General features: G+C 41.9%; 1 protein-coding gene across 1 annotated transcript; it reads right to left on the bottom strand.

Moving 5' to 3' along the window:
• Positions 1-11,694: 11,694 nt before the first annotated feature.
• On the bottom strand, positions 11,695-12,784 carry hspb9 (heat shock protein, alpha-crystallin-related, 9). Its single transcript, XM_069687398.1, has 2 exons — positions 12,460-12,784; positions 11,695-12,356 (listed from the first exon to the last, which is right to left on the bottom strand). Exons 1-2 carry the CDS (start codon positions 12,681-12,683, stop codon positions 11,894-11,896), a joined length of 687 nt encoding a protein of 228 aa, XP_069543499.1. The 5' UTR covers positions 12,684-12,784; the 3' UTR covers positions 11,695-11,893.
• Between the last annotated feature and the right edge of the window lie 1,580 nt (positions 12,785-14,364).

The following is a 14,364-nucleotide window of genomic DNA, read 5'->3' as shown; positions in this document are numbered from 1 at the left end:
TATTAGTCTTTCACTTCAATAAAGCTTTTGGTTCCAGTAAAAACAAATACATTTTTAGGATTATAAAATCTTGGAGCAAACATGTTTTCTCTCTTTTTCAGTGAGGTGCTGTCAGCTAGAAAGTTACTTAGAATGAATGAATAAATAAATAAATGTACTGGAGTAAAAGTGGTTCAGTAACTAGCCAGCTCATCCTTTCAGGAGAAATGTCCGGCAGAGGGACGAGAACAGTTTTAGATATTATGTACTTTATAGTCAGATCTCTGAACTGCAGTAAGCTGATGTGAAATAATTTAGAGACTTTTTCTAAATGTCATGAACCGGTTTGCCCTGATCACAAACACTTGCACTCCGTACTTACTCCGCGACATCATAGCGTTCACTAGCTGCGTTCAAATGGGGTCGTATTCAAGTTCAAGTCCACGAGTTGTGTTTGCTGATGTTTACAGAAATGTCAGAGGTCGTGGAAGTTCATTATTTGTTGGTTGTTAAGCTAATTTATTGTAATTTTAATCATGCAGTTTGTACTCACAACTTAAATTATCATCGACATCTGCTTATGGTTGAACCTTTTCATTGCTTGCTCACATTATAACCCTGATTTATTGTTTATTGAAGTACAGTGATTTTGAACCAGAGAATAAATGACTTTTTAAAAAGAGACAAATAAATTGTTCTTGTTTTCACCTTGATGAAGCGTGAAGTCCTTGGTTGTTCAACACTGCTCATTTTAAAAGAAACCTGAAAAAAAAACCACAAAAAAACATACAAACAATTTCATGGTACTTTTTTTTTTATTTAAGATTTATTTTATTTGTTGGTTTATCTATTATCTAAGAATAATGAACAGGGTCGGGGGGCGGGAGGGAGGGGGGGGGCTGGAGCCTATTCCAGGTCAGGGACCCTGGACAGGTCACCAGTTTGTAGAATCACCAATTAACCTGACATGCATGTCTTTGGACGGTGGGAGGAAGCTGGAGTACCCAGAGAGAACCCACGCAGGCACACGGAGGCCTGGGATCAATCCCAGAACCTTCTCACTGTGAGGTGACAGTGCTGACCACTGCACCGCCCACTTTCTAATTAGGTTAGTAAAAGTGTAATTATTTTAGTTTAAATTTTGCTTTAAATACTATTTTCTTCTGTTGTGTTTGTTTTTTGGGCAGAAATGAGAGCATCCAGACTAATTCTGAACACTGATTGGGTTCGTTTGTGACGCGCGTGTGTGTGTGTGTGTGTGTGTGTGTGTGTGTGTGTGTGTGTGTGTGTGTGTGTGTGTGTGTGTGTGTGTGTGTGTGTGTGTGTGTGTGTGTGTGTGTGTGTGTGTGTGTGTGTGTGTGTGTGTGTGTGTGTGAGAATAAGATTTAAATTGTAAAGTGTCACGGTTTAATTAGATCGTGGGGTCAAACTTTCGTGTTCGGTAACATCTAAGTGGACTCTGTGGTTCTGAATCTCCTGTTATGGCGGTTTGATCTGCGGAGTTGACACCCATCACAACTCCTGACTCACATAGTGGCGATGATTATTTTGGGGGGTTGCTCACAGGCCTCATCGGTGGGATTTTGTGTTGGTGGAAATGGGAGGAAGTTGTTTTTTTTGTTTACGTTAAATGGGTATATGCCCATCTTGAAAGGCAGACTGTTTTTCTCCTGGCTGTGTTTGGTGAGATAAGTCTGTTGAGTAGAATATCTTGGTAGTTGATCACCATATGATGCAGAACGGTAATCGTTATCTAATTGGTAACGGGGAACATTTGTGGGGGCCTGTGGAGGTTGAGGGCGTTGAAACTGAATAGTCTTTGATTTGGGAGGAAAGGACAGTTTTGTGTTGGTATAAATTGGTAGACCTGGTGGCTTATTCAGGTGCAGTGTGTTAATGTTAAATGGGTATACGCCCATCTTTTTGAGATGCAGACTGTTTTTCTTTTGGCTGCGTTTGGTGAGATGAGTCTGTTGAGTAGAATATCTTGGTAGTTGGTCACCATATGGTGCACAACGGTAATCGTTATCTAATTGGTAACGGGGAACATTTTTGGGGGTCTGTGGAGGTTTCGGGCGTTGAAACTGAATCGTCTTTGATTTGGGAGGAAAGGACGGTTTTGTGTTGGTATAAATTGGTAGACCTCGTGGTTTATTCAGGTGCAGTGTGTTCATGTTAAATGGGTATACGCCCATATTTTTGAGATACAGACTGTTTTTCTTCTGGTTGCGTTTGGTGAGATGAGTAGGTTGAGTGGAATATCTTGGTAATTGGTCACCATATGATGCAGAACGGTATTCGTTATCAAACTGGTAATGGGGATCATTTTTGGGGGCCTGTGGAGGTTGAGGGCGTTCATACTGAATAGTCTTTGTTTTGTTGGTGGAAATGTGTGGAAGTAGTGGCTTTTTCAGTTCGGGTGTGTTAGTATTGGATGGGTATAGTTCCATCTTTTTGAAAGGCAGGGTATTGGCCTCCTCGCTGTATTTGTGGAGATTAAACTGTCGAGCAGAATATCGTGGTAACTGGTCACAAAATGGTTTAGAACGGTATTCATTGTCCGAAATTAAATAAGGAGTGTTTTCAGGAGCCTGTTCCACTTTGGGGAGGTCACACTGAATATTTTTAGCATTGGACAGGAAGTGGGAGTCAGTGTTGGTGAAACAGGGAGAAGGGGAGGGAATTTTGTGAGTTGAAATTGGTGGAAGTGGGCTTTTTCCTAAATGGAGTGTGTTGCTATTGAACGGGAAAACATTCGACTCTTTAAGATTCTGGCTGCTGAACTCCTGAATGCATTTGGTGAGATGAGTTTGTTTGGTGGAATGCCGTGGTAACTGGTCACAAAATGGTGCATTATCTGAAATGAAATAAGGAGTCTCTTCGGAAGCCTGTTCTGCTTTGGGGAGGTCAAGCTGAATATTTTTAGCGTTCGATGGGAAGCAAGACTCAGTGTTGGTGAAACAGGGGGGAGGGTGGGGAATCTTGCTAGTGGAAATTGGTGGGAGTGGGCTTTGTCTTAAGTCGGGTGTGTTGGTGCTGAATGGGAATACATTCAACTGTTTATAGTGCAGGCTCCTGAACTCCTGAATGCATTTGGTGAGATGAGTTTGTTTGGTGGAATGTCGTGGTAACTGGTAACTATCTGGTGCACAACGGTATTCGTTATCTGAAAGGAAATGGGGGGTGATTTTGGGGGCCTGTCCCGCTGTGGGGCGGTCACACTGAATATTGTTGAAGTTTGATGGGAAGCAAGACTCACTGTTGGTTGGTGGAGAGAAGGGTTTCGCGAGGTGTAGTCTGTTCATGTTGACAGTATTGTAATTTAGCTGTGGACAGAATGGTTTGTCGTGATAAAGCCCTTTCAGATGAAATGATATCTTCTGAAATGTAAAAGTAGCTGTGAGATCCTTTCCTTGTGCTGTATGAGGCAGAAGTGAGTCAGTAGAATCTGTGCATGGAACCTTTAGCTGGGCTGTCTGTGGCTAGGGGGCGGGGCTTCAGAATGTTGGCCAATCCTTTGTGACATCACAAAGGATTCTCCAACATTCTGAAGCCCCGCCCCCTTGGCAGGTTTTGTGTCATGGCAAAGGATTCGCCAACATTCAGAAGCCCCGCCCCCTTTGCAGGTTCCTTACATAATGTGCTCTAACCACAGATAAAGTAAATAAAAATGAATGTAACATAGTATTGTACTTAAAAGCTGCATCATGTGAGAATCTAAAGACTTAAATAGAGTTAACAAAGCTACTCTATTATGGAAATGATCAACATTACCAGCATTATATACAAATTCTGTCCATTTAAATAAAGTGAATTTAAATTGAAATTAATTGGATTGACAGAATATTAGGAACAACTCAATATAACCCTGTGAAGTGCAGCGCACTTATAAGTACAGTTTCATAAAATAAAATAAAATAAAATAAAATCAATTCTCACCTTTCTTAATCAGATTAAATAACAACTGAATAATATAATTTGTTTGAAGGGAGAGTTTATTGTTGGGCTGTTGTATTATAATTTATGATGATTCTGCGTATTTGCTTATGTGAAGGTTAAACTAGCCATTTTGATTTCAATGAATACGACTATATTTGATAATCCAAATGATGTCAGTTTTGGATAATCCAAGTAAGACACGGAAAGTTTGGAGGAAATCTTTCGAGGGACTTCTCTGGAGACAGCTGTAAAAATAGGAGTCAACATTGCTGACTGACGAAGAAGATTTTTTTTATATTTTCAATAATAAAAGCAGACAAGTCAGATTAGGTGTGTGGTGATCAGATAAATTCATTTTGCGTTCTGTGTACGCAAACATGGAGGACAGCTCGTGAACTTAGAAATGGTCAGTTAGCTGCGTTCGCATGTCAGCAACATTTACTGGGACATGTGTGTGTAACACCAAATGCTAGCAGACCGATTACTGTATAAAACTAATGCTCTAAAATGACGGTACAAGTTAAAAGTCAGGAAATCTCTCAACTGTGGTGCATATTTCCGTGTCAAACTTCACCATAAACTGTCTCTGCTTCAACAGCCAATCAGTTTATCGTCTGTTTCTGAACTCCAGTGGGATGTGAAGGTGTAAGTGTAGGTGAGTAATCTCACAGCAGACGATGAGGCACATTGTCGTCCAACGTGGATGTTGGATGCAGATTCAAGGTGACAGCGATCTCGTTATCTGGGCTGTCTGCCTGTCTGTTGTGGCAGCACCTGCTGCAGGTCAGCCGCAAGTCGCTGACACATGAGCACATACACAGACTCACATGTTCCTCTCAAAGCCTTCCAGTTCTTCTCTGATGAGTAAATATTATCCCACTGTGGATCAATTTACATGAGCTTGAATGTACATGAAATATCCAGATTACAAGGCGAGATGAATTCACTTTACATCCAAGTTGAATATATGAATGAATTAAATCTTTGTGTCACTTGTATTTTGAATGCACACCACAGATCCCAGAACTATTGCGACCTGTGTACACTCAGCTCCCTGGTATTCCTCAAACTATTTGTCAAAAATGATAAAAACAGAGGAAATAATCATATTTTATCAGAAATTATGAAAAAAAAAACTAAATAAAACACAAACATATTTTGTGAGCATGCAGACAGTTGTCCAAGTTTGTCAATATCTGCTCAAATCTGCTCAAAATCTGCTCAATTGCTGCTGCCACCGTTTAGTTTGTGGAGTCACATGACTGAAAGAGAACTCAACTTCAGTTGGAACCCAGAACCAGTTTAACTTAACCCAGAACCAGGTTAACTTAACCCAGGACTAGTTTAAATATAAACCCAGGCCCGGCTGAAGTTGGAACTCAAACTCTAACTTTTGCTCAAATGTTGTTGTTGGCCAGCCAAGGATTTTTCCCGGTACATCATGTGGGTCATGTTAGTACGATCTCTCTCTGACACGTGCACTTTGAGGATCAAATGTTTCCTTCTGATATGTCGTAATATTTCTGTAAGCTGCACCTGCACAGGGTCTCCTGCAGAACCGTGTCGTGGTTGTACCGGAGCTGTTAACATTAGCACATCTACTGAATTAGTAATAAACACATATACAGCTGAGATGGAGCGCGTCAGTGTGTGTGTGTGTGTGTGTGTGTGTGTGTGTGTGTGTGTGTGTGTGTGTGTGTGTGTGTGTGTGTGTGTGTGTGTGTGTGTGTGTGTGTGTGTGTGCGTCTGATGGTACCTGCGGCTGCCTCATAAAGGTTAGATTCACTGAAAGCGGGGAGGAAGAGTGGCAGGAAACATTTAACCAGCGCTGATAAAACACACAGCGCTGTTCCTGTCACTGCACATCACTCAGCATCACCGCACACCCACACAAACACAACCACACACACACACACACACACACACACACACACACACACACACACACACACACACACACACACACACACACACACACACACACACACACACACACACACACACACACACACACACTCTAAAACATACAGTCTTGTTCCTTTTCTTTTTTTCTTCTGTATATTTTTGGCTGTGTAAAGCCGATACTGAGGAAAGTTAACAGGTGCTATTAATACAGATTGTTTGGTATACGTGCACACGCGCACGCACATGAATGCTTTTAAAGCCCATCTCCTGTCCTGGTGTTCAGGAGCCTGCCGGTGTTTATTTAGCCTGTGATTCCTCTATCTGTATCTCTGCTCTGTCACGATGATATGACAGCAGACCTCACTGATAACCAGGAGAACAACACATCAGTCTGATGTGTCTCTGCTTCTGACAGGTGTGTGCACAAAGTCTAAACCTGAATAATGTGTTAAAAATTACGCCTTTATTAAATATAACTTCAGAGGATATCATACCTGAGATGGATGAGCTCAGTTTTCATAGCCTTCTTATTACGCTTTCTGTTTTCCTTTTCACTACGATGCACAAAATGAATTCTATCCACCTGCGAACGTCATTATCTCGTCCAGTTGATTAAAAATCCCTCTGAGCTTCTTTTAATATCAGCAGTTCAACGACTGGAAACGTGCTCTTAATGAAAAGAACCATACAAAAAAAACCAAAAAAACATTTAGCTCTTTTTTTTTTTTTTAACATGAATACTCCTGTGGGAGTTTGAGGAGAAAGTTTTGATAACACATCGGACAGGACATTTTCTTTTTCTTTTCTCCGAAAGCTTTTATAAAGTTGTGTTCATTTTTTAATGCAAAGACCTTTTTTTCTTCTTAATATATATATATATTTATATATATTGTCAGTAAGTCCCATTAAAAAAAACAGAACCAGCTCTCAAAAAATAAATACTTTCTCTGTCCTGTCTTCGGTCCTCGGTTACTTAAATGAGGGAAAAAGAAAAAACAAGACAAAACTATGGTGAGTCATTGCTGAGAAGATGGAGTCAGCATTGTTTACACATTTTGCAGCTTGAAGTTTTATTGTTCGTCTCAAACGAGGCACAGCAGCTGCTTTACTCTTAATTAAACTCCAGTGATGGGAGAGTTATGATCATTAGCGATGGTGTCAGTTTTATATATTCTCTGACTTTCCACTGTTATGGGATATTTATTTCTATTATTGGTGAGGTATGTACAATATTAAATATATTGACAGATACAGGAGATCATTCCTGCTCACTGCCATAAGACTTTACAATAACTCACCTCTGGCAAAATCCATCACAGTACAAAAACACTGTTGACTGTGTTTCTTGGTTGCTTGTATATTATATGTATATTATATATATAGATATATACTGTACTGTATGTATATATATGTTGACTGTGTTTATTGGTTTGTTGTATATAATATATATAGATATTTAATGTACTGTATATATACTGTATGTACTGTGCATTTTATATTTTATATTTATATTTTTTATTTTATTGCTTTTCTATTATATTATTCTATTCTATTATTATTTTATTCCATTGTTTCTATTATTGCTCCTGTATGTATGCTGCTGTGGCGAAAAAATTTCCCCTCGGGGATTAATAAAGTATATACCTACCTACCTACCTACCTACCTACCTACCTAAAACATGCCTTTTGTTCTCACTGTACGAAAATAATCCTCGCATTGTAAAATGCAGCAATCACACTTGTTCAAACCAATCAGCAACCATCGGTGATGTCATCGTTGGTTTGTGAACGTTATGAAGCCTCCAGTTCAGATTCTGTCCGTCACCATCTTATTAGTTCAAAGCGGTTTGGAGCAGGAAGTGACCATATTTGGACGAGCTGGGGGAGGAGCCGGCGGTGGATCTGACTGATCTGATTGGAAACCTGACGATACTACGTCCCGCCCACCAATAGCTGTAACCTGACTGCCCACAGGCCTGTCAATCAAACAGACACGCCCCCAAAAAAACAGGTACTTTTGAATCTTCTTTTCTAATGAATGAGGGATTATTTTCAGATGGACCTCCAGAAAACTAATAAGAAGGAGTGACTTTGGCTGCTGGACACATTTTATTCACTTTGTATTTGATGAGAGAAGTTGAATGGGAGTCTGTGGAGCCGGAGGCTTTTTGGAGCCGACCTCTAGTGGCACTCGGTGGTATTGCAGCTTAATACACTTCTGCATCGGAACCATTTTTCAGACCTGGAAGCTACGAACACTTTTATAAACAGTCTGTCAAACCGACAGAACATAATGCTGCATTTGTCACCTCTGCTGAATCAGTGTAATAATCACGTCATACTCTAATGCCACTTGTTGGACATCTTGATCCAAAATGACTCAACAGCAGACAAAAGGCCCTCCACTTTTAGAATGGGATGCCCAGCGGGAATCAAAAAGCTAACCGTGGCAGAGTTTTGCTCCTCCTACACAGTACAGTGAATAAAGCAGCGTCCACCCAGACCAGCACCTTGGAGGTATCATTCATGAGACAGAAAATCTGAGATTTATATTAGTCGAGTGTCTGAGCGATGGACCAGGGAACAGAATCGGTCCGTAATAATGTGTTTCACAGTGAGCACGCCGTGGAGCCTCCTGGTTCAACACGGATCTAATTTTTATTGAAGCCATCAGTCAGATTTGGCAGCGTGCGGCAGGGCAGCACACACGCTGATGGAGGAGTTGGAGGGATGGTCTGCTCGTCTGGAAAGGAAGAGGAAACAATCACGGAGCTGAGGCTGCAGGACGAATCTCCACCATTGCTCACACCCATGTTTTATCAGAGCATCAGTCAAGCAGAGTCCAGCTGGAGGCAGCATTCTGGTATTAAAATCATCAGCCCGAAGACACACAATACGTGTTATAATACGTGTCATCCCGCTCTGTGTGTCTTTAAACACTATATTCTCATTCCATACAATTTTATTTGGACTATTTTATGGCAGCAGAAGATTTACATAATTCTGTAAATTGTACCTTATGTTTAAAAGTCTCTTTTAACGTGAACATAAGAGGTTTTCAATAATAATCGTGTTTATTTCACTTAAAAAAAATAATAATTATAAATTCAAGTAAAAGTGAACAAAAGAAAGTTGCTCTCTTCAGTGTTTCAGCCACAGACTTGATATAAAAGTGTTCGTAACTTCTGCGTCTGAAGAATTGTTCATCTTTACAAGGTAAATTTAACTCATATTCTTGTCAAATAAATTCTTGCAGCCGAGGACCAATCAGCACTGGTTGATTACAGATGGAGTACACCTGGGTCTAACGTTGTTGGATCAGATCCATCTGGGTCTAATGTTGGGATCAGATCCACCTGGGTCTAATGTTGGGATCAGATCCACCTGGGTCTAATGTTGGGATCAGATCCATCTGGGTCTAACATTGGGATCAGATCCACCTCGGTCTAAAGTTGGGATCAGATCCACCTGGGTCTAACATTGGGATCAGATCCACCTGGGTCTAATGTTAGGATCAGATCCACCTGGGTCTAACATTGGGATCAGATCCACTTGGGTCTAATGTTAGGATCAGAACCACCTGGGTCTAATGTTAGGATCAGATCCACCTGGGTCTAATGTTAGGATCAGAACCACCATGTGTGGAAGAGTGAATCCTCCTGTGTGCTTTGTTGGTGTTTGTGTTTGTTTTTTGTTTGTGCAGCTGAGTACCAATCAGTGCTGATTGACCAGGTGTGGTGATTACAGATGAATTGCACCATATTATTTCTTCTAAATAATAATTATTTTTTAAAAAAAAAATTTTTTTTAATCCCTGCCTGCATGCTGGTCAATTCTTCCCACTTACATTACAACTGTGATCATCCACAACAGACTCCAATCCCGTTTGTCTTTAAATCTCCACTGAAGCCCAAAAATTCAAATTTATTCCCTAAATGAGTTTGCGAAAAATTGACTATCTAGTTTCCTGATAGTAGATATGTAAAGTCACACTGAGGGGACATGATGAAGAGATACGTTTGGCAATGATCATCACAACTGACTGAGGAGACAAAACGTATGAAATCAACCTGCTAAACAACTCTTACAAATAAAGTAGTCCCTAAATGAAAAATATAAGTGATTAAAAAGATTCGTAGCTTCTTAGTTTAATATGTTTGTATTTGTTGTTGTCTGATTTCCTTGTTTTATACTGGGGTAACATTTTTGCGAATGAAACTAACTAACATCCATCAGATCAGGTTGAAACGAGCTGTTTATTGAGTTAAAAAGGCTTCGATGTTGCTGCATCATATTAAGGATAAAATAAAAAAGAACCTGAAGAACGAAATGAGTGTACCTGCTAATGTATACCACTTTCTACTGGTAAAACTACCATCATACAGCCTCTTTGTTCTTACACACACAACCCTGCATCAACGAGGGACTTTCACAACCAAAGGATGGAAGCACAAACACACAAATGAGATTATTGAGATGAGAGTGTTTGTTTTATGCTCAGAGGACGTCTGTCTGCAGGAGAAACCAAGTTTGACACCTTATTGGACTGAAGGATCCATCATCATGACGGTCGGCAGGGAAACAGTGCAGTCATTTCCACAAACGGGTGTGTGTTTAGGTGTGTGCATTTTTGCCACACACACACACACACACACACACACACACACACACACACACACACACACACACACACACACACACACACACACACACACACACACACACACACACATGTACTGTATATATCCATGTATCATTCCAGGCAGGACTAATTCTGGACATCATTTTACAGTCCAAAGCACATTCGGTCCTTTACAGCTTTTGGAAAAGCTAGGAACCTACTCACATGCATACCGTGGACCCTGAACAACATGAATACATGCACAGTCACAATCACGCACACCTACGCATAACAGACCCCCCGCCGAACCGGTGAAGACGTTTCACTCCGGGAGGACAATTACAGAAGATTTGAGGAGACACAGTGAGAAAGAACAAAAGGTTTTAAAGTGTGCAGAGAAAACGCACAGCGAGGTCTGAATGTTATTTTCCTTCATTTCACACCGGATCCAGATCTCTACACGTATGACAGTGTCAGGAACCTCATTAACATTAAATGCTGATATAAAGTGGAAGTAAAATAATCAGTTTCATCATTACCACCAAGGTTAACACTGCGTGTGATTTTCTGTGTAATTTCCTCCAGCATGTGTGAGGTGATTCAGCAGATTTCAGCAGAGATAAGAAAGTATGAGCTCAGCGAGAGGAGTTAGTTCTTCATTTCTACAGCGACGCTTCTGTGAAGTCGTTCAATAATAATAATAAAAAGTTCAACCATGATGCTGTTGGTAAAGATAACAAAAGATCACATCCTGAACTGCCCTGAAGTTTGCTGGACTTTGTTTTGTTTTTTTACTTCTGGAGGTCTGCAGAGTGGTCGCAGGGCTCTTGAACGCCTCCCTGAATTTGGCTTTAAAACCATCAGAAGAAAATAAGCATACATGTACTGTTTAAATAATTTGTTTACTTATGACTTTAGTTGAATTAATCCTTTAAAAGTTAAATAATAATATGTGTTTATTCTCCTTCATCTTCTCACCTTCTCCCCTCACGTCTTCATCTCCTCTTTCACAACTCCGTCAGAGCAGAACTCATCAAACATTAAACCGCTGCTGCTCCAGCGTGCCATCAAATAACTTCCCCCCAGGAACCCCCATGTCACTGGAACCTTTTAACTGTACTAATTAAGTTACTTGAGGGGAGATGGAGGTGACGTTGTTGTCTCCCTTCCTCTTGCTCCTCTGGCTCCATCCTCCAGGTAAACTGGCTGCTGGCTCCATCATGTGGTCACAAAAATCCTGAACATGTCTATTTATTTATAAAATCATTTTCCATTCAGAACTTTATTTTATTTTAAACATTTTACACCAGTAATTAGAAAATACATCTTCTCTTTATTTAATAATTGTAAACTTGAGTCATGATCGAGTCTTTAGTGGAAGTGTGTGCATACAAACATATCTTCGCTCAACGTGTGTTTTCGTGTGAGGGAGTGTGTGTCTTGTGTGCGTCAGTCCGTGTGTTCCTCCTCTCTTTTGTCTGTTTTGATTGGAAACTCCAGTGACGACCTGAAGCGAATGGGAACCTGATGCTCCTCGCTGATTGGCTGCTTGGCCACGGGGGCATGGATACGCAGCTGTCCGTCATCCATTAGGGAGCATGAGAGGCTGGACAGATCCAGGTGAGCGGGCAGGTCGATCTTCTGCACAAATCCTGCCTGAGATGACGCCAAGGAGCAGAAGGAGGCGCAAGAAGAGGAGGAGGAGCAGGATTGGCTCTCTTCGGCTCCCCCTTGTTTCATGGCCACCACGGCCAGGCTCCGCCCTTCCAGTTTGACGGTGATGTCACTGGGGGCGTAGCCGCGAGCGTCGAGGGTCACCAGTAGGTCGCCGTTGTTTTCCGAAGTCTGCTGTGTGTTCTTCTGCAGCTCCGGGCTGAGACCCTCCCTCCGCTGCTCCTCACCGTCACTCAGCCTGAAAACAGAACCAGTTCATGAGCTCGGGCAGGTGTTCTGACCCGTCCACCTGTTTGGACCCGAGCCGATCGACCGGAGGTCTGAACACTCAGATCACTTACCGTGCCAACGAGGAGGAAACGAGCGGCAGCTGGCTGAGTTTGACCAGCTGGGTCCCATCGTGGAGCTCCCTCAGGAGGCTGTCTGCCAGCTTGGCCCTGCGGTTGAAGAAGTCCTGCTGCAGAGAGGAGAGGGCCTTGTGATGCAGTGGCCACAGCAGCCGGTCCTGGCTGAAGAACGGGTCATCGGCAAACAGGCTGCTCAGAGCGGCGTGCTGGGACATCATATCGGCAGATCTCTGACTTCAGATCTTCGGGCTCCAGTGAGCAGTGAGAAATGGAGGCTTCCTCAGTCGTCTCTAAGTGAAGTGTGTGATCCTACCCAGCAGTCCGTTTTAAATGCCAGCTGCTCTGCTGTGGCCCTCCCACCACACTATTTAAACCCCATGAGCTCACTGCCGTTGGTGAGCGTGTCTCAGACAGGAATGCAACTCATCAAAAAGCTAAAGACGCCTCATGGTCACATCCTCTTTGTGTTTGTGTGCATGTGAAAATATCTTGTTTCTGATTTGTCATTCCTCAGATGTGATGCAGATATGGATCTTTAAAGTGTGCTGCAGTCTGCAGATCTCTGAGATGATGTCACAACTCAAAGAAAAACTTTATTCAGCAAATGTTTTCAGACTCAACAAATTAAAAACGTCACCCGTTGGCTTGTGAACATTATGAAGGCTCCAGTTCAGAGGAGCCAGCGGTGGATCTGACTGATCTGATTGGAAACCTGACGCTACTACGTCCCTCCCACCGATAGATAGCTGTAACCTGACTGCACCACAGGCCTGTCAATCAAACAGACACGCCCCCAAAAACAGGTCTTCTTGAATCTTCTTTTCTAATGAATGAGGGATTATTTTCAGATGGACCTCCAGAAAACTAATAAGAAGGAGTGACTTTAGCTAACAACACCGAGATAACTGATGGACACATTTTATTCACTTTGGATTTGATGAGAGAAGTTGAATGGGAGTCTATGGAGCTGGAGGCTTTTTGGAGCCGACCTCTAGTGGCACTTGGTGGTATTGCAGCTTAAGACACTTCTGCATCGGCCTAATTTTTCTACATCCACTTTCGTGTACAGTCTGCGGATCTGCCAAGTGACTGAAACTGAATCTTTTCATGTCAGGTTATGACTTATTGAATTTATTAACACAACCCCTGTAAATGTTTATTCAGACTGAAAGGTGCAGCAGATTCAACACCTCGTATCATTCATGTATATTTAACTACTGGACCACGTGAGCGGTGCTGATTTGTCCCAAACATCCAACAGCTCTGTCTTGGTCCTTCATTTCTACAGATTTATAAAGATAAACCTGCTGGTCGGTCATGTTTTTCACCTCAGTTCTTCTGTTTTTATGGTTTAAACACACAACGTAGAACGTGTTGATCATTGTCCTTTAGAGTCGCTGGCAGGAAGATAAAGTTCAGTCTCTAAAAGAACCAGGCTGGCTGTTTCCCCCTGATGCCAGTCTTTAGGCTAAGCTAAGCTAAGCTAACCAGCTGCTGGCCACACTTTTATATTGACTCTAGACAGCAAAATCAATCTTTGCATCTGAAAGCACAAAAACACATTTTTTTAAAATGGTTGAAATAGCCTTTGAGGGCCTGATGATCGCAGCACCTTTTCTCTGAGAGGTGAACACACTTTAAAAACTGATGGACCATAACTAAGATATGTTCAAATCCAGTACGTGATCGCGTGTTGTGACTCTGGGAAATACCTTCTCATACACTTCATGTGCATTTTTCCTTGATCAGGTATGAAGTGACACTCAGGAAGTGACTCCAGCAGCTGTTCGACCACACAAAGCCGGCCTGGCGTCGGGTTACGCGTCTCCGCCGCTGCCTCTTCCAAGGATGAGCTCAACGTGAACACACACACACACACACACACACACACACACACAC

Source organism: Brachyistius frenatus, unplaced genomic scaffold (genome assembly GCF_029030835.1).
Source record: "Brachyistius frenatus isolate BFR_SWC_R1_liver_20210118 unplaced genomic scaffold, ASM2903083v1 Contig_459, whole genome shotgun sequence".
NCBI classification, from domain to species: domain Eukaryota; kingdom Metazoa; phylum Chordata; class Actinopteri; family Embiotocidae; genus Brachyistius; species Brachyistius frenatus.
This window is presented reverse-complemented; position numbering and strand designations above follow the sequence as displayed.

Coding starts and splice junctions, on each gene's coding strand:
- hspb9 (XM_069687398.1), bottom strand. CDS start 12,683: ATGATGTCCCAGCACGCCGCTCTGAGCAGCCTGTTTGCCGATGACCCG. Junction 12,357..12,459: donor GTTTCCTCCTCGTTGGCACG/GTAAGTGATCTG, acceptor TTCTGTTTTCAG/GCTGAGTGACGGTGAGGAGC.